Source organism: Zonotrichia leucophrys, chromosome 2, assembly GCF_028769735.1.
Source record: "Zonotrichia leucophrys gambelii isolate GWCS_2022_RI chromosome 2, RI_Zleu_2.0, whole genome shotgun sequence".
In the NCBI taxonomy this organism is placed as follows: Eukaryota; Metazoa; Chordata; class Aves; order Passeriformes; family Passerellidae; genus Zonotrichia; species Zonotrichia leucophrys.
The window spans coordinates 53,864,945-53,889,946 of NC_088171.1; the positions used below are offsets into that span (position 1 = coordinate 53,864,945).

Genomic DNA, 25,002 nt, shown 5'->3' on the forward strand with positions numbered 1-25,002 from the left:
GCTGACCCTAGGATAGACAGGGTCATATTCTGCCCTCCTTGTACAGCTGTGAGTAACCTGAAGCAAGTCATTCTATGAGCAAGAAAGTAACTCAAAGACAGAGAAGAGGATTGAAGTTTTTTTTCTCTGATTTGTGCCAAATTGGACTTACTGAGTTTGAATTAATCATTTCAGTAAGGTGTATTATCAAAGCTGGGAATGAGCAGCAGTGAATCAAGCCCCTAATGTGGAGTTTATCACGGTTTGTGATTTGCCTGTTATTAACTAGTGCTGTTTGTTTCTGGATGACCTGGGATAGGTTATTTATCAGTCTGGAAGCTGTTTATCTCCTGGCTAGCTTTTACAAATACAGAGGAAGAACATACTGCTGTAGAAAACATATTGATTTTTTTGTGGGGTCCCTGCAAGTTCAGATATCTCTAAAAGATCTCTGGATTCCTACAAGATCCATTTGCAGGTGTAGATAATGGTGTTCAGTCGAGCAGAACAAGAGAAAAACAAGATTCTGGCCTGTTTATGTCAACTATTTTGCTATTAACTTGTGAGAATCCAGGACTTCATCTAGGATTTTTTGGCTGAGTCTCACGCCAGCATTCAGTTCTTCCTATCCACCTATTATAATGGGAAACATAGTGACAAAGCTGAGATCTTGTGTGAAGATAGTAAATGCAAACCTTTCCTTCAAGTGTGAAGAAATAAATGTTTCTCTTGTGTTTCTTTGAGCATGCAGGGATTTTCCTTTTCATAATTGACTTTCCAAAGTTGTCATTATGTGGAAAATCACCTACCTCTCGCTGCTCTGACAAAACTAGCACTGGTTTGTAGCAAGGAATTGCATCAAATGCTCCCCTTCCCACTCCCTCCGTCTTCTGCTACCAGGCTGAGCAATGCAGCTCTTCCATGAGTTAAAGCTATGTAATTGAAGAACAATGTTATTGCATATCTAATATAATTAACAGTGCAGCTTCTCCATACAAAGTTGCTGAGCAGATGCTACGTTATTTTTGTTTGGAGCCACATATTTATCACAGTCTAATTTTGTCTTCTTCTGGGGGAAAAAAAAATCCCCCCCTGTCTGCAGCAGAACAAGCCCACAAGTGAATCTGCAGTGAGCAGCACGGGAGACCCCATGCACAACAAGCGCTCCAAGATAAAGCCTGACGAGGACCTCCCCAGCCCAGGAGCAGGAAGCATGCAGGTATGGCAGCCAGATTCCAGGCATGAGCCTTCCCTCTTGCTGCTGGAGCGAGAATGCACCTTTCCTGTGGCACACAGGCTTTCAGGCTCCTTGCACTGTGTGTGCTGCACACACGGGCAGCCTCGGCTCGCAGTAGCCAGGTTCAATGGGAGCAGCTCCTGGGGTGCAGGGTCTGTGGCAGGATGAGGGCAGAGAGGAAGGAGAGGATGGAGAGGCACCTCTGAGCAGTCCGAGCATGCTCAACACTCTGTTTGCCATGGAAAAGTGAACAAGAGACATTCAGGTCTTTATTAAGGACATGTTTTCTGTTCAGCAAAAATACTTAAGGCCACCTTGACTTTTCCTGGGTCTTAGTGCTGTTCTGCACTGAGGCCCCTGTGTCAGGCTCCAGTCTCGTTTGCAGTACTTTCTATACCAGTTAATGCCTCTGGTTTTAGTAGAGTGACTCTTGATTTACAGTGACTCAGGGGAGATGAGAATCAGAGCCTCAGTCTTGTGAGTGAATCCATGAAAACAAAGCAGAGGTCTGCCTAAATCCTTCAGCAGGTTTGAAATGGAAAAATAGCAGGAGTGCATAATCTGAACCAAATGTTTATGCTAACATCTGACTCTCTCAGCAAATAACAAGCTGGCAAGAATGAGGCAGCCTGATGAACTGGAGGTGGGAAATCTAACCCCAAAATTAGATACTTTTGCTCCGTGCTCACCCCTTTTGTGCACATGTTAAGGGCAAGAACAGACTAACAGATAACTCAAAAATTACCAGTCTGCTCTTGAAAAGGTTTTAGCATGCAAACCTGTTACTGTTCTAACAATGGAAACACACTGGATTACTGGTGATCCAGTTTCTGTCCAACCCTAGTGCTAAAATCAAATTCCAATTAATTCAATAGTGCCTTTCACATTAGTGGTGCCACTGAATCATGAAAGCCAGGTGCACAAATAACAAGCTGCTTAAATAAAGCCAGGCCATTATGATTTATTTTAATTGAAATGTAAAGGGTGCGAAGAATTTATTTTTCATGTATAGTTTGCAAAAGGCTTCTGGCTTATCAAGCCTGTTTTGGGCTTCTGTATTTTGTAGAATGTAGTAGCACAGTGGAGTGAGAGTAAAATAGTCCTCCCTCCCCTGCCTCCTCCACACACACACCCACACACCCACACACACACCCCCATCATCTTTCTTTTAATGCTGAAGTAATTCACTTTTCTTCCTCCTCAGTTTCAGAATTTCCTCTCTCTTCTTCTCACCCCTGTTTTTTTCCTCTCTCCAGGAACAGCCAGAAGGAATGACCTTGGTAAAAGAGGAAGGGGACAAAGATGAAAGCAAACAGGAGCCTGAAGTGGTCTATGAGACAAACTGCCACTGGGAAGGCTGTTCCCGGGAGTTTGACACGCAGGAACAGCTAGTGCATGTAAGTTAATGGTATTCAGGAACTGGGTTTTAAACCTGCCTGACCTTTTTCATGGGGGTCAGCTTCTCTGACCCTATGCTGAGTCAAGTTTCTTAGCTAACAGAGCTGCAAACTGGAGAGGGGTTTATGAGTTTCTGAGAATAAAGAAAACTCGAAGCCACAGTGCTTGACCTGTTCAGTCAGCTAAAGCTTAGTGTAAAATTCAATAAAGTCTTCCACAGAGATTGTAATGGCTCTGATCCTGTAAGCCAGCAAACGCTATTTTGAGTTAGAGACTTTGATAGTTATTGAGTAATAGTAAGCTGGACATGAATGATTATTAACCTTTAGCCAAGTTTGATTTTTTTCTCCCCAAAGGGGCTGTAACAGTAGAAATGGGTGAGGGGAATTTTTTCCCTTCCCTAAGAGAGGTTTTGCTATCAATTTACTGTTGTGTGTAAACCGAAAGGGATTATTTGGCTAAATACTTGAGGATTGAATTACTTCAGTAATTCAGCAAAAGCAAACTGTGGAATCTTTTCTGTACTACACCAAATATTAATTCTGTCTCCCTTATTTTTTATTGCTCTCTGCCACCTCTCCCAAACAAACAACTTGTACTGTTTGGTAGTATTGTAAGATAGAAAGTGAGCAATCAAAATTCAGATGACAACCTGACAAGTACAATCCTTTGCAGTTCTAACCTCCTTAAGTAGCAGCACCTCTCCTATTTACTGGCATCATAGAACATATTGAATACTCTGAAAAAAAATGGAATTCCTAGTACAGAACAGAGAGAAACATCCTCAGCAAATGAGCAGTGTGACAGAATTGTATTTAGTTTAGAAAACTGTCTAATACTTTACTGGAGATCATGTAAAATCTATTAGAGAATGTGGCTAGTACTTCTGAAATAACTAGTTGAAATATCCACTTTTTCACCCAAAATAAATAAAAACAAACCCACCATATATTTCCAAGCACTATGCCAAATGGTAAGCTTATCCTGCAAAGCTGACTTTAGTAAAGCAATGTCAGCTTTCACTTTCTGTACTGTGAGAACCTCTTGGTGTTGCCGTTACTCATCAAGATGTATTTTCAGGTTCTTGTTATTATTGAGTAGTAGCAGCAGTAGTAACAACAATAATGATACATGAAAGACTATCAACAACTAAAATAATATGAAAAATGTGACATTTTCCCAATAATTCTTTGAGACATTTTGCACATATAATGCCCTAGCATTTGAATTGGCCAAGTTGAAATGTGAGGAGAAACTGTTTTGGTGTCACAGTACCTTTTGGGGAAGAAATGCCATACAAATGGCTTCTGCAGGTGGTTTGACACATTTAAATTAAAAGATCAAATGTTGGTCTTTGAATTGAATCTGTGCAAACAGACCATATGACATCATATGGGGCTCTGCATAGGCACAGTGTTTATATCTGCTAGCAATTGTAAGGCTGAAGCTTTATGAAACCTGGGAAACCTTTCAGTATTCAGAAATTATCCCAGTGATGATAATAAATAATATATACAGAAATATATGAAATAAAAGAGAAATCCAGAATAAGGATGCCCTTGGCAATAAAAAAAGAAAAAGGATTTTTGATGTTCCAGGTGTAAAATTTAATGAAAGTCCACTGAGTATGTTAGCTAACAGTTTGTGTTTTCTATTTTAAAGTGAATTAAATTGACAAGGTGGTAGTTTACTTCTTCTGGAGTGTAATTTTAAAGTCAATTTGTTGGTTTTGGTGGCATTTTTATAGCGAATCTGCCTGCATTGTAATGGTCAACAGCAATACTGAAAAAAGTATATTTCTTATGCTTCTGAGAAATGGCAACATCTGAAACAAATTTCTCTAGACATAGGAAAGGAATATAAAAAAGTTTTTCTATGACATGGAACTCTTTTTGGCAGGGCTCAGGATTCAGGTGTGTTATGATGGTGTTTAGATTACAAGGTGCAAGACTTGACTTTATACCCTGAAGACAATAAATTCATCATGGCAGCCATCACATTTAAGTAGCACAAATCATGCTGCAGGAGTCAGCGGGGTTCAGTGATGGGGCCACGGTTTGTGATTTCTTTTGCTGCTCCGGCAGAGCCCCACTGGGGGGACTTGAGCGAGTTATTTCTGCCCAGAATTGCAAAGGGCTTTAGACATCTCACTCTGTTTGAAAGCCTGGCCACTCACCCCAGTCTGCCTTTTGCACATTTTATCTGCCCTTGATTGCCACAGCCCTCTGATGTTCATCTGCAGCAGCTGGGGATGTGAAGTCTGGTCTCAGCAGGGCTTCACGGAAGGGCAGTCCTGGTTTTGCTTAGGTGTGTCACTCTGGCAGAAAGTGTTCTCTCCCTGAGCATTAGGTCCTTGAAAATCTGAGGTGAAAAAGTGATGTGACTCATGGATGCCTCCTATCCAAATACTGTAGGTAAATCCAAGTAGATGTAAATTGCTGTAGCTGCGCTTAAATCAGTGTCAGCACAGTTCTGAGTGCTGTGTGTGTGCCATGAGCCAGGCACAGGCACAGGCACGGTGTGTGTCTCAGGGCCCATGCACATGCTTGGCTCCACAGCCCTGACACTCTGGTAGCACCTGGTGGTCTCACCAAGCCAGAAGCCTTTTAATGTCAGGCACTGCTCAAGCTTGGCAGGAGGAGTGCCCCTGACACGGGCCTGAGGTCTTTCACCCTGGAGCTCTGGGGCCACGTTCTTCAGGCTGTTTGTGCTGTCAGGGGCTACCTGATCTGGCAGCAGAGTTCTACCACTATGCCTCTCCTGGCTGCACGTGCTGCTGCTCTCCTGGTGATCCCCAGACCACTGGCAGACTCAGCAGGGCCTGAGCTGCTCCAGCTGAGCTTGAAAAGCTTGAAGGTTTGGAAGTAAGATGCTGGACAGGATGTCAAAAGTGTAGATAACCATCCGGGTTTGTTGATTCTGCTGTGGGGTAGTAATCACCAAGGCAGGGGCAACTGGCATAGATAAAGGTAATAAAGGCTTAAATTGCCCTAGCAAGACTCATCCAGATAACATCTGCCATCTTTCTGTACAGTTGTAACCATGCATAATAGCAAGAGATCAGACCCAGGATGTCCAATGGCACAGGACAGTGTTGTCCAAGCCTTGCTTCCCAATGCACTGAAACTTTGGAGGAACTGTGGTGTTAAGGGAAGAGATGCTGCACACGGTTCATGGTATAGATGGAATTACTCCTACTATCTATAGGATGTATACACAAGCACATATGCATTTGTTTTGAAAAAGGTAAATATGAGTTTGTGTATATTCTGGTCTTTCTGTCGTATATGGATAGCTTTGTTATTTCTTGGGGAACTTTGAGACATAATTTACTTTGCAATCAACTCTGGTTGAATCAGCATTACAAAGTGATATGTGACTTAGCATGTATGAAATGGTAAAGGCAAACAAAATCTGTGTCTAAATATGTGGTATAGCTTTAGAGCAGAAACTGCAGTGTTGTGCAATTTCAGTAGTCAGCATTTGATATAATTTTCTGCATTTCTGTAGTAAAGTCCTGCGGTTATTAGTGTAAAATATAGGGGCCACTGAAAGTGTTCTTTGGTCCCAATGTTTTCTGACTGAATTTGTAAACAGAACCTGAGCTGCTATGAATAAATAACTGAAAAGCTAATACCTAAAAGAATCATTATTGACCCACCCAGAAGGGTCTGACAGTGACATTTTGGCACAGGTGCTCTTATTTTCAAGTGATATGAGCCACTTAGAATTCAGCATGCTTAAATTTTCATGATGCATGCACCAAAAGGCAAGGTGTTAAACCATCAGACGCTCTGCCTTATTTATAACACCTATCCATCCTTCCTCTCCCCCCTCCTTCTCTTACAGTTAATAGAAAGATTCATGATTCTTCATGGTTGTCTATCTAGCGTCTGACAGTACCGACTGCACTGCTAAAGCAAGTCACTATCTATAATTGATATCCTTCTATGGAATAGGGTACCGGCTGCAATTGAAGGGTTTTGCTGAAAGCTTTTAAATCCTGACAAGTTCTGCCCTTGTTCTGGTTGTTGCTGAGCTGCACTGCTGAGATCCCAGGGTTATTTGAAGTTGATGCAAAGGGGCGCGTGTGTTGCACATTAGCAAGGCACAAAGTTGGCGTGCCACGTTGGAGCTGCCACTGCATTCTCCCGCCAGGTAGTCTTATTTACAGTGCACTGCTCTCCTGGAAAGGCTGCTTACATTGATGTTTGAAATGTCTATTAGAGGTTCTTTCTATCCCTTTTTTCCTTCCCACAAAAAATTAAAAGAACGATCTTATTTATTTTAAAGCCTCAGTTTGCTGCTGGGGTCTTTATCATTCAGCTGTTTAATTAATTTCTCTGCCCAGCGAGATATTATAATTGGGCTTAGCTGAGCTCAAGTTTGTTTTAAATATGTGAGCGCCTAGAAGCTAATAAGATATTGTATATATTTATAAATCTGCTTTTTGTTGCAGTTTGTCCCATTTTTTCCCCCAGAAATCAGTTAAGAATAAAATATTGCAAAAGGGTTAGATGCTAAAGATAAAAGTTTACTTAAGAAAATTATCCTTCAAGGAAATGACTGAATTTATTGTTAAATATTAATACAATGGCAATCAGAAAAACGCAGTGCTGCCTATTTCTCATCCCCCTTGCTGCGTAGCCTTGATGATAATTATTTTTTATTCAAAAACATGCTTGAAGAACTGTAGAGCTATTTTTTTGTTAGTGTTTTCTCCTGAATTTTACAGCAATAAAATTCTTTCATTGTTGCTACATTTGATTAGATGAGATCAAAAAGCCCTAAACTATCAGCAGTGGCTTATATTCAGGATTCCATTTGCTGAGGTCTTCCTGCCTGTTTGCAAAGCCTAGTTGACTGGAGCACTCCCCTGGCAATCCCCTGGGATTGTACTTCTCCACATGGTTCCCTTATTGCACCAGAGGGCAGCTTCTTGTGTTTTTCAGGTACCCCACATGTTCCCAAGGCATCACAGTGCACTGAGGGTACCCAAAAGAACCATTACATGCAATTCTGAGACTGGAGTTTCTTAATGTTCTTGCTCTCTGTTCCTACAGAAAACAGTGGGTTCTACCCTAACCAACAGAATTTGGCCAGTGGAAATCTACACAAACCCCAAACTGTGCCCACATCCAATCTCTGCTTAGATTTTACAGCATCTGTGAGGTGCCTTAATCAATCCTGTGCACCTCAAAACACTTAAGAACATTGGGAGGTAGGGAACACACCACTCTGAAGGACTAGCCCCCTTTACGCTGGGTGATTTTGGATGCCCAGAATAAGGACTCTCAAAGTCAATAGATTTGAAAGTCTCACTTTCTCTGTTGCTGTGCTGGCTTTGGCCTGTGGCTTCTTCTTCCTCAGTTTCTCTCCTGTAGAAGAGCTGTAGGTAAGGAGTGGAGAGAGCTTCACCATTCTTCTCTAAACAAAGATCCAGCTGCAATAGGAGGGTAAACCAGATTAAAGCAGTTCCCCCGAGTATCAGCTACAGTGCACCAGACCTATAAGTGACCCTGAGAGTTGCACATTGCCTACCATTGAAGGGGGTGAAACTTCCCTCTAAGCAAAGAACCCCAAAGCTGCCAAAGCCAAGCAGGTGTTGGATGCAGCTGTCAGAGTAGGCATGTGCACCTAAAGGGAGGCAATTGCACACATCTGGCCCAACAGAGAGATTATCGTTCATGAATTAGTGGTCTCTTTTCTCTGGGTCCTGCCTTGCAAACTGGTTGTGGGGCAGGTGAAGTCCCAGCTTTGAGAAGCAAGTCCCTTACAATCCCAAACGGGTGCAATTACACATCCCAGTTTGCATACTTCTCAAAATACATTCAGGGATTTACGTAATATTTAGTTCTTCTTTGCAGAGGCAGTTTTTGGTGCTTTTTCATTGCAGTTTTGTTTGGCTCTAGCACAGTAACACAGAGAAGCCTCAGCCCATTCACAGGCTCATTGTGCGTGGCAGTGACAGCTACTGCCCTGACAGGTTCAGGAATGTTTCCTTTAAATTGAAAAGAGTAAAGACTAGATAAGAACATGAAATCCATTATAGTAATAATTTTTTCCTGACAAAAGGAGAATGTTTTACGTACAACAGCAAAGGGGGTTCTGTTGGTAGTTTTATTCTATTTCATCTTGTTTTATTTTTTACTCACTGGGGTCTGGACCCTAACTCATACTTGGGGAAGGAGTGCTGTGGACAAAAGAAATCTGCTCTTCAAGTGAGACAAGCCCAAAGCTTGGGCTGAAAGTTGGAACAGCTTGAAGAAGGCAGGGAGTTATTTCAGTGGCAAGCAAGTGCCATAGGAAGGCTTTTTTCAGTTTGCCCACCCCCTAAATATATTTGATCTTTGTAGCTGTGAGGGTACAAAGGAATAGAAGAAGAGGTTATAGCGAATAATCATAGGAGACATCTGTACTGAAGGTTTTGGATTTTGAAATCTCTTCGTCATTACCTGTTTAAAGGCTGATTTCTAATTAGGACACCACCTTACTGTGTTGGATTATAAGCTGCTGAGCCCATTCTTTTGAACTGTGCCAGAATTGTTGAATTGTTTATAGGCCAGCAATTTATTAGATGGCATAGCAAAGCTGGTAAGCAGCTCTGTGCCTTTGAGAGCATGTTCATTCTCTCTTGGTTTCTGTCTGGGTATCTAACACAGTCTTGTTTAAATTAAGCAAGTCTTTAACCCCCCATCAGAGGTGTGCATGTAAGTGCTGTTGGGTTTTAAGGTTAAGTAACCATAGACAGACCTCACTGCTGTTCTGGAGCCTCAGTAGCCCCCAGGCTCTGGCACGGCCCCTGCTTGTGCTTCTCAGCACATCCTTGTTCTGCGTCAGTCACCACCCTGCCCTTTGCCTCCCAGCAGTGTTAAAAGTCATCCGTGCTGCCTTGTGAAGAGATCTTACTCACTGTGGGCTTGACCCAAAGGCCAGCTGTGCTTTGGCTCAGGTCCTCTTAAGCACTCCACTACACAAGTGCATCAGCAGTCTCCCTGCCTGGAGTCTGGCTTTTGATGAATCACAGAGAAGAAGGGGAAAAATAACATGGGGATTTCTTTTTTGATAGAGAAAGGTTTACAACAAAATAAATCCACCCTAATCTGTGAAGTATTAAGAGGGGATTTAGAGAGAGAAATGTAATCATTTTTTAATTTTAATTCCTCTGTAATTAGCATTTCTTTCACAGCATTAAGAAAACTTGTTGTTAGTCTGCTGCTGCTATGGCTTTATGAGTTGCCAAAGTCATTGTCTTTGAATTGGTATCCCTGAAAGAGGTTGCTATACTATGATATGTCCTTTAAATAACACTTCTTTTTCCCTGTTGTAGGTAGGGACAAACAGTGCTCCCCCTGTGCCCTGGGGAGTTACTCTACCCAGTCTACCCATAGTAAGTGGGCACTTGGGTGGAAAGGGCTGTGCAGGGCTTGACTTTGGTCCATGCTTTTAATCACACAGCATTATTTAGGTGGTTTGTGGATATACATACTTCCTTGAAGTGTTTGCCTGAGAGTTCAGCTGGTGAGCACTTCCGAGTTACTGATATTTTACAGGTGACTTCCAGTTTTGGGGAGAAATGTAGGATAAGAAGCTGCCAGCCAAATCCCAGGGGAGCCCATGCTAACTGAGTGACAAACTCATAGGCAAGAGTAAAGCAACAAACTGAATTGACTCTTCACCTCCTGACTATTGTTGGCATATCATGGAGAAGAGAGAAAAGGAAAGTCCGTCCCTGCCTTAATTTTGCTGCCTAAAAGCTGCAGGGAGGGCTGGGCTTGTGCATGAACTTAGGTACCTTTCAGTCCTGACAAAATGGCCAGGACAAAGCAGATTCACCTGGACAGAGATGTTCTTTCTATTCAGCTTTTTCATGCCTTGCTTCTGTTAAGTGATTTGATGCTACATAGCCTGTGTTACTAGGATGAACCAGTGGGAGATCTACCTTGATGTGCTTGGTGTTTCATGTCTCTGCACTGCTTTTCTCACTCATATTCTACCAAAAAATCTACCTATAATAAACCAATCCTGGGAAGAATAGAAATCTGTGAGTGCTGGCTCATCTGCAGGTGGAAGTGCTTTTTCTGAGACAGAAGTGGCAGATCAGCGTGTACAAAAGGAGGCAGGGACAGGCAACTGAAACACAGACATGAATGAAGTTTCTGCATTTGGTTTTGAAAGGGCTGGGCTGTATGGATTCATTTTTGCAGTCTCTATTGTCTTAATAGAAAGAAAAAGAAAAATGAAAAGCAGATGAGCCTTTTATCGTGGTGAAACAAATCCAGTGTTATCCTGTGCTTAAACTTTAGTGTAAGCATGACTTTTCTTCAAGATTTTGAGTACCTAATCTGTAAAATGAATGGGTGGTGGTTTTGTCAGGAGTGGGTCCTCTGGTGGCTTGCACTGTAGGTATGAGGTCTGCATATCCCATTCTTATGTGTATCACAGGGCTGAGATGCTGCAGTTCTCTGTGAGATAAAGTAGTCAAGCTGAAAATGAAACAAAGCTCCAACTGTATCCCTCCTTGTGTTTAGCAGAGATAAACTACAGTGGAGTCTCAGTGCTGCTCCGTTTGGCTTCTGGCAGCAGCTTTAATTGGTAAAATGCAGATTTTTTTTTTGATCAAGAGAGGATTATTCTTGTTATCAGTCTGGAGCATCTTATTTCAAGATGAAAAGGCTTCGCTGAATTACAGATGCCAACATTTTTACAAAGCACTTTGGCGATTGACATCTCAAAGAGAAAGTATGATTTATTAGCCTATAATGGCTAACACTCAGCACTGGGCTAGGTCCCACTGATTTGTGAAATTGCTTAATATGAATTGCCTTTTTGTGCAATTCAAGCCCCAGGTTTTTCAAATAAACTTAGAATATAAAGTGTATGGAACATTGCATACCTGAAAAGGGGAGAAGGGTAATGGGACTGTGTAGGTAAAAAGAAAAGAAAAGCAAAAAGAGGAGAGGGATAAAGAAAGAGAGAGAAAGAGAAAAAGAGAAAGAAAATAGACAGAAAAAAAAAGAAAGACCTACTTCTAAATCCATCTTGGTGGTGCTTTTTTACAGTAGTTTGGTTGAAATGTTGGCAGGGTAAAGATTAATAACAAGCCTTGTCGCTATCAGTACTTGCTTGTCGATTCTCTGTAACAGGGCTGTCTGTTCAGCATGGAAATTATTGATTAAATAAAAATTGCTATTAGATTGTGATGTGATCCATAATCACAAACAATGGTGGACATTCTTCTTTCAGATCCAAAGCCATGCATCAAGTTTTTCCTTGCAGCAATTTATATTGTGCTGACACTCGCACCCATTAGGCTTTTATCCTCTCCTGCATGTGCCAAGAAAGCACGAAAAGAAAGAACAGCAGCAGTACAGCACTGGGTAGGCACTCACTAAATTTTCAGGGAGAAGCATAGTAGAGATAAGTCTGTCTTTTGCTTCTGGTTAGCACCTTAGCTTAGAAGTGATTCCTGCCAGATAAGGGCAGCACACCTTGTGTGCATCCAGGGAGGTCCAGTATGGTTTGCGGGAGGGGACTGTAGTGGTGTGTTATTTTAGGATTCTGTAGCATGAAGGACAAGTCTCTTTCCCATATTTATTTAGCTCTGATGCTTCCTAATTTGAGGAATTCAGGATTGGAGCAGATTACTTAAAACTGCATTACTTTAGGCTGAGTTAATTAAAAAGATAATATCTCACTCTTCACAGCACATGTGAGCATGGTACCAACTTTCTCCTGTGAAAGCCTTTGTCTAAAACTAAAGGAAACTTAGGGAAAAAAAATTTTTGAGACTTTAGCTATTTATAGGAGCTTCTGTCCCCTAGTTTCTGTATACCTTAAACAATATATGTATGTCAGAACTGATCAAGCCCACCTGGTATGGCTGTTAGGCAGAAGCATTCCTCTAGGTCTGATCTTTTCATTGACACTGTTTGGCCAGTTACCAGCACCAGGCAGGATTGCCACAAGAGTTCTGTACCTCTGTACAGGAGCTGAGAGTAGAGAATCTTAATATACTGTGAATATGTTGTGATTTTGTAGTTGTTGTTCTTTTGGTGTAAGTTTTCTTAAAGTGAAGGCCGTATCCTTTAAACCATTATCAGTGCTAATTGTCGAACAATATATTGCACAATTCCTCTCTCTCACTACCATTGGGGTAGTATTTACATTTCTTTATTGTGCCTGAATTTTGTGTAATATTGCCTCAGATAACCAAGAGAACCCTGCCTGCAGTATTTGACCATTTACCATATTATGGCTTTAACATTCAACTTTAAAGAGTGTTTAACAGTGAGCTTAGCTTACTCCATTATGCAGGGCAAGTACAACATTTTCAGGCTTGGCCACTGTCATTTAAATCAAGAGACCACTTCATTTTGCAGAGTCAGAGCATGTGCCTTGCACGCCTCCCTCCAGTGCAGCCACTCTCTCTGCATGGATCAGAGCCAAGGGATTACCAGCCAGGAAATTAATTGCCAAGGGGATTCCAACACTTATGGTTAGTAAAAAAAGCCTGAACAAAGAAGTGTGTTTTATATGATATTCTGAAAGTCCCAGGCTCCAGTTCTGAATAGTTTTTGGGTGAGGAAGAGTTACAGAGATACAGGACTGTTCTTTGGTTGCTGCTGCAGATTCCTGTGGTTGACTGTGAGCACAAGTCTGTGCCATTCAGATGGTGCCACAGTGGTGTATAGGAGATATAAATCTATAGAAGATATAAATCTTTGAGATAAACCAGACTATTTAGGATTGATTTTTAGTTACCAAAGGCCCTTGTAAGTTCACTGGAAGTCAATTAATGTTAATGTATGGAATGCAGGGGCAGAAAAAAATTGGCCTTGTCTCTTTTTTAAGTGTTTTAGGTGATACTCCATGTTCTGCTAAGAAATCCTGCACAGTTTTCATTGCAACAGCTCAAACATGCATCTTCAGATGCAGCACTGGTTATGGCACATATGAGAGGATGTTATCCCATGGCAAAATGAGATAAAAGAAGGTAACTCTGCTGCTGCTGCCTGAAACATCAAGTGTGACTAACTTTTAAAAGGGGACAAAGACCTTTGCTAGCCCTGAATTTGCTAGGATGCGACAGGGATGATTAAACCTAGCATGGATGCAAAAGGAAAATTCTAAGTGGACGTCCACTGAAAAAACCCAAGGGAGGTCTTGGAGCAGCAATAAACTGCTGCATGTGCTGAAGCTTGTTAGACATGTTTCTTGGAGGTGTTAGGAGGAAGAGCCCCAGTTACTTCCTCCAGTCCAGTTGTGATGTCGTGGCTTTAAGACACTGCTGCTGTTGTCAGCTACTGAAGCTGGATTAATTCTACCAGGATCTCCTCTGTGATTAAATATATCTTAAAGCATATTTTGCCTGTAAAGATTTTGGCATTGCTTATCACTGCCAGCATTTTTTATTTTAGTTTCTGTGAAAAGTATTTTTAAGTCACTATATTTTCAGGTTTTGTAGAGGTTTTTAGTGCCATTCATTGCTAAACGTGGATCAGGCATTATCTCTAATCTGAACTGCAGCTTTCATAGTTTATGTAAAAGGAGACACTAAGTGCATTTATTGAAAAAAAAATGCTGTTATTCAATAGTGTCTTTCTGCAGACAAAGCATTGGTATTTTAATTATATGAACAATTTGTATGTGTCCATGTGGTAAGCACAAGGGCTCTCTTTACAAAAAATTAGAAAGAATTACTGATTGATTTACACAGGAAGATCCTGATGAGGAATATATTTTCTTTCATTTTAAGTGGGTCACTATTAGCTGTGCTGTAATTACTAATAAAGTTCTAAAAGTAGAAGAAAGTGCATGATTTTATAAAATCTGGTCCAGGGTTAAACCAAATGAGATGCATGTTTCTCAGCAAGTCCTATATACATGCTTAGTGCTAGTGCCCATATGCTTAATGGACCTTGAAAAACAGATCCATTTCAATATCTGGCATTTACCTTGCTATTTATTCCCTTAAGGAAGAAAGGATTTTCAGTAGAAGAGGCAGTGACTTAACTTTTTCATAAAGTATCAAATATTTTATTAGTCTTTCTGCATAGATAGATGACCCCATTGTACCACTACTGGAGTTTGGAAGAATTCAAAATTTGTAAAAATGGTACTTTTTAACTTTTCCTTATTTTCTTCTTGCTACAGCCTTTCATAGGCTTCATAGGTTTCTAAGTTGGTTTGTGGGATTAAGCAGTTTGTCTCTGCTAATATAAAATTGTATAAAGCTGCTGTAATACATAGTTACATTTTAATTCAAAGACCCTGTTGATTCTAAACTAGCTCCAGTATATTTCCAAACACATGCACTGAAAGGCAGTGTAAATTTTAACAGATTTTTGTCATTAAAGCTTTACAATCTTTATAAAACAGCTCTGTCTTTATATGTTCATTTGGTGCACCAGTTGTTGGGATATTTTGCTGGGTACTTTCTTTCTTCCATTTTTTTTTTCTTCTCTAGGCATCTTTACTCTTAAGCTTTTATTTCTTGGCTCCACTACTCTGATCTGTGCTGTGGAATGTAAAGATTAGGAACCTCTTCCAATTTTATTTTCTTGTGAACATGGCCTGTGTTAAAGGAGAATATTATTACTTTTAGCATGGTTTGAACCCACAGCTCAATAACTAACTATAGGAGTTGCTAAAGCCCCACTCCTGCAGAGAGCTCAGTGTGTTGGACCCAGTTGAATTTAATGGGCTCCAGGCTGCCATAAGAGCTCATGTCAGCAGAGCAGCTCACTGAACCAGGATCTGTGCAGCTTGGCCAGGAGCAATGGCTGGAATTTATCAAAGCCAAACAATATGGGGGGAGAATAGTTAATTTCAGGTTTAATATATACAGCAGGTCTGATTTCCATTGAAGTCAGATGAGTTATGGTGGCAGGAAGGAGGCCTATAGTTTTTTGTCTTCTGCAGAAATGTGGGAAAACATCCAAAGTATTTAGTTCTGCCTTGTGTGTGCTGGTGTGCTTCTGTCAAAAGCAGGAACGGTGTTTTCATTCTTCATACTATTTGCAAATAAGATGAAATACCTTATTGCAATGCCTCTTTATGATTACTTCCTTCTCATGTGTGCTGGCAGGAGTCCTCTGTGGTCTGTCTTTGCCAGAGAGAAAAATCCAGAAATAGAATATATGCTTTTAAGTGTGTGATACTAACATCTGTAGCAGTGCTAAGTGTTGAGCTGTTCAAGTTTTTCAATTATTTTTTTTTTTAGGTAACTCCTGTATGTTTTTGTTAAAGATTGTACGCAGCTGTACGTGAGTTCAGATTTGTAAAGAAGAGTAAGCCATTGCTCACCTTGGGTACTGCCTGTGAGGGAGATTTTTAACATGGTTTTCCTGAAATTCTCCAGCAGTTGCGTGTCAAATCAATTTTTATCCTTAAATGCAAAGATCATGAAGCAGAAAATTTTGAAGTTGAGCCTCAGGTGGTTATCTCTCCTTCCGTATTCAGCCACTCCTAGAAGGTATCATTTTCTAGGCAGCATTCACTGGCAGTCTTAGAACCAGTGAAGCAGATGTTTGGCCAGTCATCACCCTCTTCCCTCTCCAATTCTAGGAAAACTTCTCCCTTGTTTGTGCACTACTGCTGTGGCTAATTGAGAGAGGAATGTCTAATGGATCTGAGGGGAATATGGAGCTTTGCAATGTGAATTTCCTCTCCTGTGAGCTTATGACTTGAACAGACATTGCACCTCTTTAAATCATGCTGTAGAGCTGTTTCCTGGAGGCAGGAGCCCTTCCTGCAGCTCAAGCTGTAGAATTCCTGCCTGTAGCCACCTCTCAGAAGGCCTTTGGAGAGAGCTTGGATGCATGTGTGATGGAGAAGAATGAGAGGAAAGCAGGCAGAGCAGGCTGAAGATCATCAGTGCAGGGCTAGGGAATAAGATTTGGGAGAAGACCCCCTTCATTTGCTCTTACAAGGTTAACATCAACATCACAGTTTCATCATGTAGTCAGCAGTGGGTCTTAAACCTTTCAGCACATGGCCTTTGTCAAATTTATTATTCCATCCTGGTCTTCAAACCAAGCTTGAATTCTCTATCACTGGTACACACTTTACCTGTCTTCTTTATCCCTGTGCTTTTCTCCTTGGTAGTCTGTTTTGGGGCTCTTGTTACACTGCCAAATTACCCTATATTTTATCATATGACCTTTACATAGAAGGTGTAATATATAGGTGTAATTGGGAGACCTAAATGTGAAGAGCATTAAAAAACCATATATATATATATATATATATATATATATATATATATATACACACATATAAGATAATTTTTGTAAAAGTGAATTCTGTGCATTGCTGAAGTCTTGGTGAAGTTGAAATGAAATGAAGTTATAATGGAGTTCTTCCTGTGATGTTGCCTTTTAAAAAGGAAAAAACATACAGCAAAAGGCTTTTGTGCAGTTAGCACAACGGTTCAGATGCTCAGAGCAGCTCTCAGCCTGTGTGTTCCAACACACACAATCTACACCAGGAAAGATCCTGAAGCAAGTGGAAGTTGGAGGGGAGTTTGCCGGCACCCTTGCAGTGGTGTGGAGCATGTAACACCACCTGCAGGAGCTGTGCAGGGAGGGCAGCCAGGAGAGCTGGGGAGCACTGCAGACAGCAAGGCAGGTAGGAGAAAGTGCTGGGAGAAACACCAGGAGTGCTCAGCTTGAAGTTGGTCCCTTTTACTCTTCCAGAAGCACTGCAGGGGTACTTCTGCCCTTCAGGCTCCTTCATCTCAGTGCTCCAAGAATTTGTCATCTTCATGTAACCCTTTTGCATCTTTCCCTGCTTGCGTAGCTCTCAGGAGAGCAGGGCTCCTCCTTGGAGAGCAGAGATTTAACCAAAACACCCCTGTTTGAGAACAATTGACTTGAGCATTTGGCTTGTGGTTTCCACTATCAATTCCTTCTGCAGCCTCCTCATGGAAATGCAATTAGCCTGTCCTGGGGCAAGTGGTTAAAGAGAGAAGTAGAGCCTTTTTGTTAAAAAAAAAAAAATTAAATAGGGAAGCTGTGATACCTTGCTTGAACTAAGGCAAATGTGATACAAAACATCAGTGCTGGAGGAGATGGTAAAACCCAGTTATCATGACAGCATGCATTGAAAAATTACTTCTCTACAGCTGGGGAAAAAAAAAAAAAGGAGTAAAGAAAGCTGGAATTCCTGTACCATACCAGCTTCACCTCTTGGTGCCCAGCTAGAAATACAAGAAAGCAAGTTTCAAGGAAAACAAGGCACTTGATTTTTGACTGAGTTATGGAAGAACATCAGAGAAGAAACACACCTGAGTCACCGAAACACCTTTCCTACCACTGTAAAACTGGAATGATAAATGTCCACAACAGCTATGCTGATGTCCTGGCAGAATCTCATTTCTTAGGTGTTCAGGTTTAGCAAATAAAGATGTGATTTCTGCCCATTGCTTTACAGCTGCATGCTCTGACACAGGAAATCAAGGGAGAGCTGTAAAACATTGCCCTTGATAGGAGTGCATTTTGCTGCTAACAGACTTAACTGTGCTGCATATGTGAATATATGTTTATTAAATGAAACAAGAACAAGATGTGATCTTATTGGGAAAGAATCCCTGCAATATCCCAGAAGTTCCATTCACTCCATAGAATATACCAGAGTCTACCAAAAAGCTGTCCAAAACCTGGAAACAGATACAGGCTGAGGGGGTTGGTTCCCAGCCTGACAAGAAAGCTGTGTTTGCCCTGTTAGTATTCTATCACATCCATACTGGATAACTGCTATATCAGAGATTAAAAGAAGGTCATGCTGTATTATGAACCACTGTCTTTATTTTTAGGATTAGATAACTTTTCTCTTTTTTTCCCCCCACTGATTCCCTTTATATCCTAAGGGCAGATCCTTTCTCTTGGGTCAGGAATGTAATAAGGCAGGTTTTCCTCTCTCCAGGATATTGTGTCTGTCTCACTGTGTTTAAATTGCCACAGAAAGCTCTTCTGAGCAAAATACAGTATTTTCTTTGTACAAGAGCCAATGATTGACATATCCATGGGGACTTCTCTGTCTTTAGCATTTAAACATACAAGTTGGATATGTTTAACCTATTGATAGGCAATGAAGACAACTACAGGATTTACTGCAAGAGAACAAAAGGAGAAGCAGAAAGAAAATACCTTTTTTTTTTCTTTAACTGGGGGATTTAGAAGTTTTATTGCTGTTGTTAGAACAGAGAGATAAAAAAAATAATAAGACCTATATTTTCAGCTGAAGGAGGGGGCTGAAAAGCAAACAGTCCTGGTGAGCTGTGTCCTTTGAATTAGCATATTCCTGTTTATTAGTAATATAGTTTCACATTTAGAGAAAAGACTTATCCAATCCCATATGTAAAAAGTCATTTGATTCACCATGGCTGGCTTAGACATCATTTGAGGCAAAAGGATGATTCCTGCTCAGGAGTACAGTGAACTCCACAAAATGCAAAAGTTCATTATTAGTTTGATTGCTCTTGGCCTTTGTGCACTCCTTGCTTCTGAACTTGTATGGCCCATGAAACAGGGACAGTCTCTGCCCATGTGTTACACTGAACCCCAGATCTTTACTGAATTTTTACATATGACTTTAAACCCAGTCTTCTCCCAGTGGCAGCTGTGCTGGTCCAAGAAAGCTGTTGACCCCAGTTGTTTGTTGCAACATCTCTGAGGTTCCCTTCAGTCTTTTCACCATTTATTTGGGAATGCTCCTTCAGACACTGGAGCCCTCCTTTCTTACTGTTTCCATCCTCTCTTCCAGCCATTGGTTTCCATGCTGCCCTTCTCCTGTGCCTGTCATCCCTGTCCTTCTACATACACGGGTTATCTCAGTTTATAAATCATCATAATTTTTCAGTTGACTTAGGGCTTCTAATTTTGATTCCTCCCTTTCTTCATTGACTGCTGTTGTCAGTTCTCAAGGGACAGAAATGGGTATCCAGAACAGCACAGTAATAAATGAGCTTCAAGCGTGAATTCAGCTGGAGTGCTGACTGCAGTCTCTTTTTTGTTCTTATAATTAAGTATTAACAATCATGGACATGGAGTTCAAATGTTACGTTTGTAAAATAGGTAAGTTACATTTCCCATTTTTCCACATGCTTCACTCTTTTCTGAACTAGCCAATTTTTAAACTGAAACTAACTTAATGTAGTAATTTTTTTTTCTTAATGAGTAGAACATTTTTAATCACACTGGAGTTACAAATATTTGCAATATATGTATTTAATTTTGCAATGCTTTTATCTTGGTCTTGGCTGGGATAGAGTTAATTTTCTCCCTAATAGCTGGTACATTCTACATTTTGGATTCAGTATGAAAGTAAGATTGATAACATACAGATGTTTTAGTTGTTGCTGAGCAGTGCTTCTCTAAACCAAGGACTTTTCAGTTTCCCATGCTCTGCCAGGGAACAGGTGCACAAGAAGCTGAGAGCGTACACAGCTGGGAACAGCTGACCCAGACTGACCAAAGAGATATTCCATAACACAGAACATTATAGGATAGGATATAAACCAGGGGAAGTTGGCTGGGATGACCAATTGCTGCTCAGGGTGTGCTGGGCATCAGTGAGCAGGTGGTGACCCAGGGTATTGTGCATTGCTTTTTTCTATTGGCTGTTATTCATGTCCCTGTTCTTATCTCCCTTTTTATCACTGTCATTATTAGTGCTATTATAGTTTTTATTTTGGATTTTAAGCTATTCTTATCTCAGCCCATGGATTTTACCTTTTTCCAATTCACCCCATCCTTGCTGGCAGGGGCTGGTGGGAGTGAACCTTGTACGTAATTGTTGGCTAGTGTTAAACCCCTACAACCATTAAAAAAACCACAGTCCTCTCACATGTAACCCAAAAATATCTGATTATGAAATGTGGCATGCCACTACTCTTCATTTAAGTTTGCAATCATGACCATATCTATGGGAAGCAAGGGGCTTCATTTGTTAATAGTGGAAAATGTTGAAAATTAAGTATAGAGATTGAGTGACAAGATCAAATACTGAGGTGAGGAGTGCAGTGCACAGGCTATTAAGTGTGTTCATTATACACCGAGGAAATTGCTGTGCAGTGCTTTTAAGATCCAGATGATCTTAACTCTGTGTATTCCATTTTAGTAAAGGTGTCAAGACTGTGGAGGCACTGACCTGCTTTGGGCCAGATCAGCAAATTGTATAAATTGTCATGTTGCTAATCAGCATTAGCAGAGATCTGTCACAACAGCATTTCTTAAATCTTCCATAAAGTATGAAAGACAGCATCAGGAACTGTAATAGAATAACAATAAGTGCATCCAAAGGAAAGGAAGCCGGATTGGAGATAGATGACTGAGCTTCTCCACAGGCATGTGCCTATTTGGAAGCCCAGAATTCTTCATCTATAGCAATAGTGTCCACTTGGCTTTAGGAACTGCAACCAGCTTAAGTGTTTATACCACCATAAGGGCTTAAAGCAGCTCAAGTGCTTCTTCCATCTCTGGAACTAAAAATGGCTTAAGTACTTACACCACCCTAAGGACATGGGGTCAAAAGTATATTCTCAACTTGAGCAGCAAGGAGCAGACATTGGTCTCTTGAAGCTGTTTGGCCTGGTTGTGCCTGCAAAATCTTTAGTAGGAAAAGGACAGACAGGATCTATACCTATTTTCCATCAGATAAGAGGAAATTAAAATACATGCATTGTTTTAACAGAGAATTACAGAGGTTAAAGAGAAACTCGATTGCAGTGATTGGAATGTGTCCGAGAAGTCTGCTGAGGATTTCACTCCATGGAGATGCATTTTTTTACTCCTCACAATGAGATTTGTTGTCACAGGAGATTTCCTGGCTCACCAGGACCTCCCTTCTATCCTGACTTTTTTACAATGCCTTTGTCTGATCATCTTGCTGTGGATGATTGAGGCAACCTTTATCAAGATGTTAATGAGATGGTAGGGAGGCCGGTCTGATGTCACCTCTCAGTTGCCTGACTACCTAAAATGGTAACCAGGAGCAGCGATGAGTCACATTTTGCATCCCTGGGGAGCAGGCAAGACTGGGGACTTGCCTAAGTGGTGCCCTGTCACTGTTCTGAACACTGACATTCTTTTTTGCAGTCACTTGGCTATCAGAGGAAGCTGTGTAGGTCAAGAACCTCAGAAGTATGCACACCACTCATGAACAAGTAACTACTTTTAGTGGGAATCAGAGACCTAAAAACTTCTATGAATGTGGCCTTTAGCTTTCCTGGGCCTTAAGTCTCTGCCTCACTTGTGGCCATAGTAGAAGATATTTTTGCTGAGTTTGTTGTTAGGAGAGGTACATTCACAAGCTATGAGGTACTCAGAGTTTTGGTAATAGTCTCAAATCTAAAGTGAATGTGAGGTCTGTACTTGCACCTAAGTGGTGACAGGGAAGTTTGAATTCTGTTGCACCACTTTTGGTGAGCCCTGGTGTACTTTACACAATTCTGGTCAAGAAGGTGGAAGTTGTACTAGAGCAGGTGAAGAGACTGAGAGAGCAACTAATGGACTAATACAGTCCTCAAAGTGGCAATGGGGAATCTGGGAACAAAATGACAAATGGGACTCAGAATTCCCCACCTCAAGCCAAAGCAGGTTAAGGGGGGAATGAGGGCTTGGTCATTGAAGAGAAGACCAGAAGGAACTAATTTATTTAATCCAGCAAATGAAGACAGAGAGGGGAGTGCTGTCTGCCAGTTAGTTAGGGTGGGGAAGGGAATGAACTAAACACTGCTGGGAAGCAGAGCTGTTTAAGCTAAAGAATAGTGTTGGCACGAGAACAAATGAATATAAATTGGCTGTGAATAAATCGAAGCTAGAAATTAGTTGCTAACCAGCAGAAGAGTGACTTCCTAGAAGCGCCTTCCACTGGGACCAGAGGGAGCTGATCACCAAGGTACTTAGAAGCTGAAGCTCTGTTTGTGACCAGGATTATGTGCAGTGGGACTTGCCATAGCGAGGGGATGGGCCTGATGACCAGGAACCAGTTTCTAACTGTATGTGGGCTTAAGGACAAATCTACATTCCCTATGCAAAACACAGAAATAAAAGTGTTCCCTGCAGGCCTTGCAGGTCAGGGACAGCTAATCCCCTTCCAAACCAGCTTCAGAGCTTTCCAGTCTGGTAATGCCAGACACAGCCTCTGCCCCATGTCCTCTGTGGGCTCCCCAGCCCTCTTGTGCAGCTACAGGACAAGCTGTGTTTAGTACTGCGATGCCTCTTCATCTTTCACAGTTTGTCCCCTATGCATCAAAAGCAGCAGCTCTGCTGGTTTGAGGGACTTTTTGTGGCAGTACAGTACAGAGGGAGATTTGTGCTAGAAGATGGGTTAAATGCTGCCTCTGCTTAATGTCAGTGATGACATCTGGTGAGAAGTTACTTAGCACCTCCTTTTTAGTTTTTTAAAATACAGAGAAAGAACTTCGAGAAGATAAAAGTCTGAGATTGTCATTGTATAACTGAAATTAAACCTAATTTTGGCAATTTAACTCGGCCACTAACTTAGCACATTATACCAATATAGCATGGTCTCTTCCCAGTTTCTTCCTACACTATAGGGTAGCAAGTCTAGGTTAGAAAACAGAAATGTGAGATTCTCCTAGAATATTCACTCTTGCCACCAAATAGAACTTTGCTTTCAGATGCAAAGTCAGTTGCAGTGACATTCTTTTTCTGATGTTCCTAAGTTTTTCCACTGGTATGGAGAAGCTTTTCCTCCTGCTGCTTGACTGCTGTGAGAGCACATTTGGCCTTTGTTTATGTATTGAATAGCTAACGGGTACCATGCAGGCAGCTAGGATGTGCGCAAATTCTCTTTTCTTCTGAAAACCCTCTTGGAGGAGGAAAATGAAACACCAACATTATTGCAGATCCTACCTCCAGTGTCACCTCATCTGCTACAATATTGAGTAACAGGTACAAGTTGGTGTGGATTATATGAGAACATGCATGATTTAAGGCGTTCCCTTTTCAATAGTATTTCTTACCATGCAAGCATTTATGCTTCAGGATACTGTGGATTGAATTTCCCATTACCTCTGGTTTTTGAGTTTGGCCAGTAGAGATGATAGGCAAACTTCAGCTTTGATTTCAATTAATCTGGTGGGGTTTTATCCTCTGGAATTGAAATCCATCTCAGACCTTCCTCCTTTAAAGGCAGGTCATTCTGAGATCAGAATCACTATTTAGGTCAGCTCCCTCTGTTCGTTTTAGGGTATTTTGGAACTGGATGATAATAACAACATTTTTGAAAGAATAGAAAATGAGCCAGGACAAACAGAGGTTTGGTAATAAGCGTTGAAGTAGCATGAAAGTGACTGGTATTCTGCAAATGACCCCTGTTCAGCAGCTTTTTCGAGCTCTGTGCAACGGGAGATAGCTTGTAGAATTCCAGCTTTTAATGTTTTTTTTTTTCAGGTCAGAAATTCTTAATAATACAGAGCTGATGCTTCAGAGCCTTTTGCTAGCAAACCTGACACTAGGGAGTAATATCATTGGCTTTCATGCGCCTATTTACTGTAATAAGGATTATGGACATAAGTAAAACTTGCAGGTTTGGGCCCACAAAATTAAAAGAAAAGCCTTTTCACACCCTGAAACTGCATCAAAATTCAATTTCACCAGGAAAAAAAAATCCTTCTGATCTAGTCCCTGGAATGTGACATTTCATGGGTGTAATAAGGTTACAAACAGATTATAAATTGAAACCCTATAATTCCTTATTGTACTGTACCAAAGCTTCTGCTTTGCATAATACTCTTATTCCTGACTGTTCTTTGTTTTACAAGCTCAAAACTGCTCATTTCCTCTCATAATAGAGACCAGGGAGCCAAAAACACCGTGTAAAATCCAAAGGTAATTATCTGAGTCAAAGAAACTGAATGCCAGAGTTCACAAACTTCTGAACTTTTCTAAATGATGTTGTTTGCACAGTGAGACCTCCCTCCTCTTTAAACATGTCACAAAAATTACACATTCTTTCTACCAAATGATAATGATAAAAAAATCCCAGTGTAGATTTAGTTCATGGTTTGCATTTGTGTAGTTCTGCCTATATGTCCATAGCAGATGACTGATGAGTTTTCTCATCATAACTTGAGCAAGTGAGGGTGTTTGAATCTCAGGATGACAAACACTGTGAATCTCCTTACCTGAGAGCACTGCTGGTGCTGATTTTCTAGTGTCTTCCTCCAGACCAGCCTTTTGAGTATTTGAACATATTTGCAGGTCTGCTAAAATATGATCCCTCTGCAATAAGCAATTAAGCAGCTCACCTGTGAACCAAATAAATTACTCAGATTAGCAGATCACAGGCTCATTTATTGCAGGCTTTCCCTAAAGGTGAGGATCCTCAGCGGTATTGAATGAGAATGAGCTGGATTT

The 25,002-nt window shown here is 41.0% G+C and overlaps 1 protein-coding gene across 7 annotated transcripts in view; it reads left to right on the plus strand.

The window, feature by feature from the left end:
* GLI3 (GLI family zinc finger 3) overlaps positions 1–25,002 on the plus strand; it is a 206,547-nt gene that overhangs the window by 163,869 nt on the left and 17,676 nt on the right. For 6 of the 7 annotated variants that reach the window (XM_064705024.1, XM_064705027.1, XM_064705025.1 and 3 more), the window contains 2 exons: positions 1,082–1,198; positions 2,473–2,613. In XM_064705024.1, coding sequence (XP_064561094.1) covers positions 1,082–1,198; positions 2,473–2,613 — 258 coding nt within the window. The remainder of the gene's footprint in view (positions 1–1,081; positions 1,199–2,472; positions 2,614–25,002) is intronic. The other variant, XM_064705029.1, reaches the window with a different exon arrangement.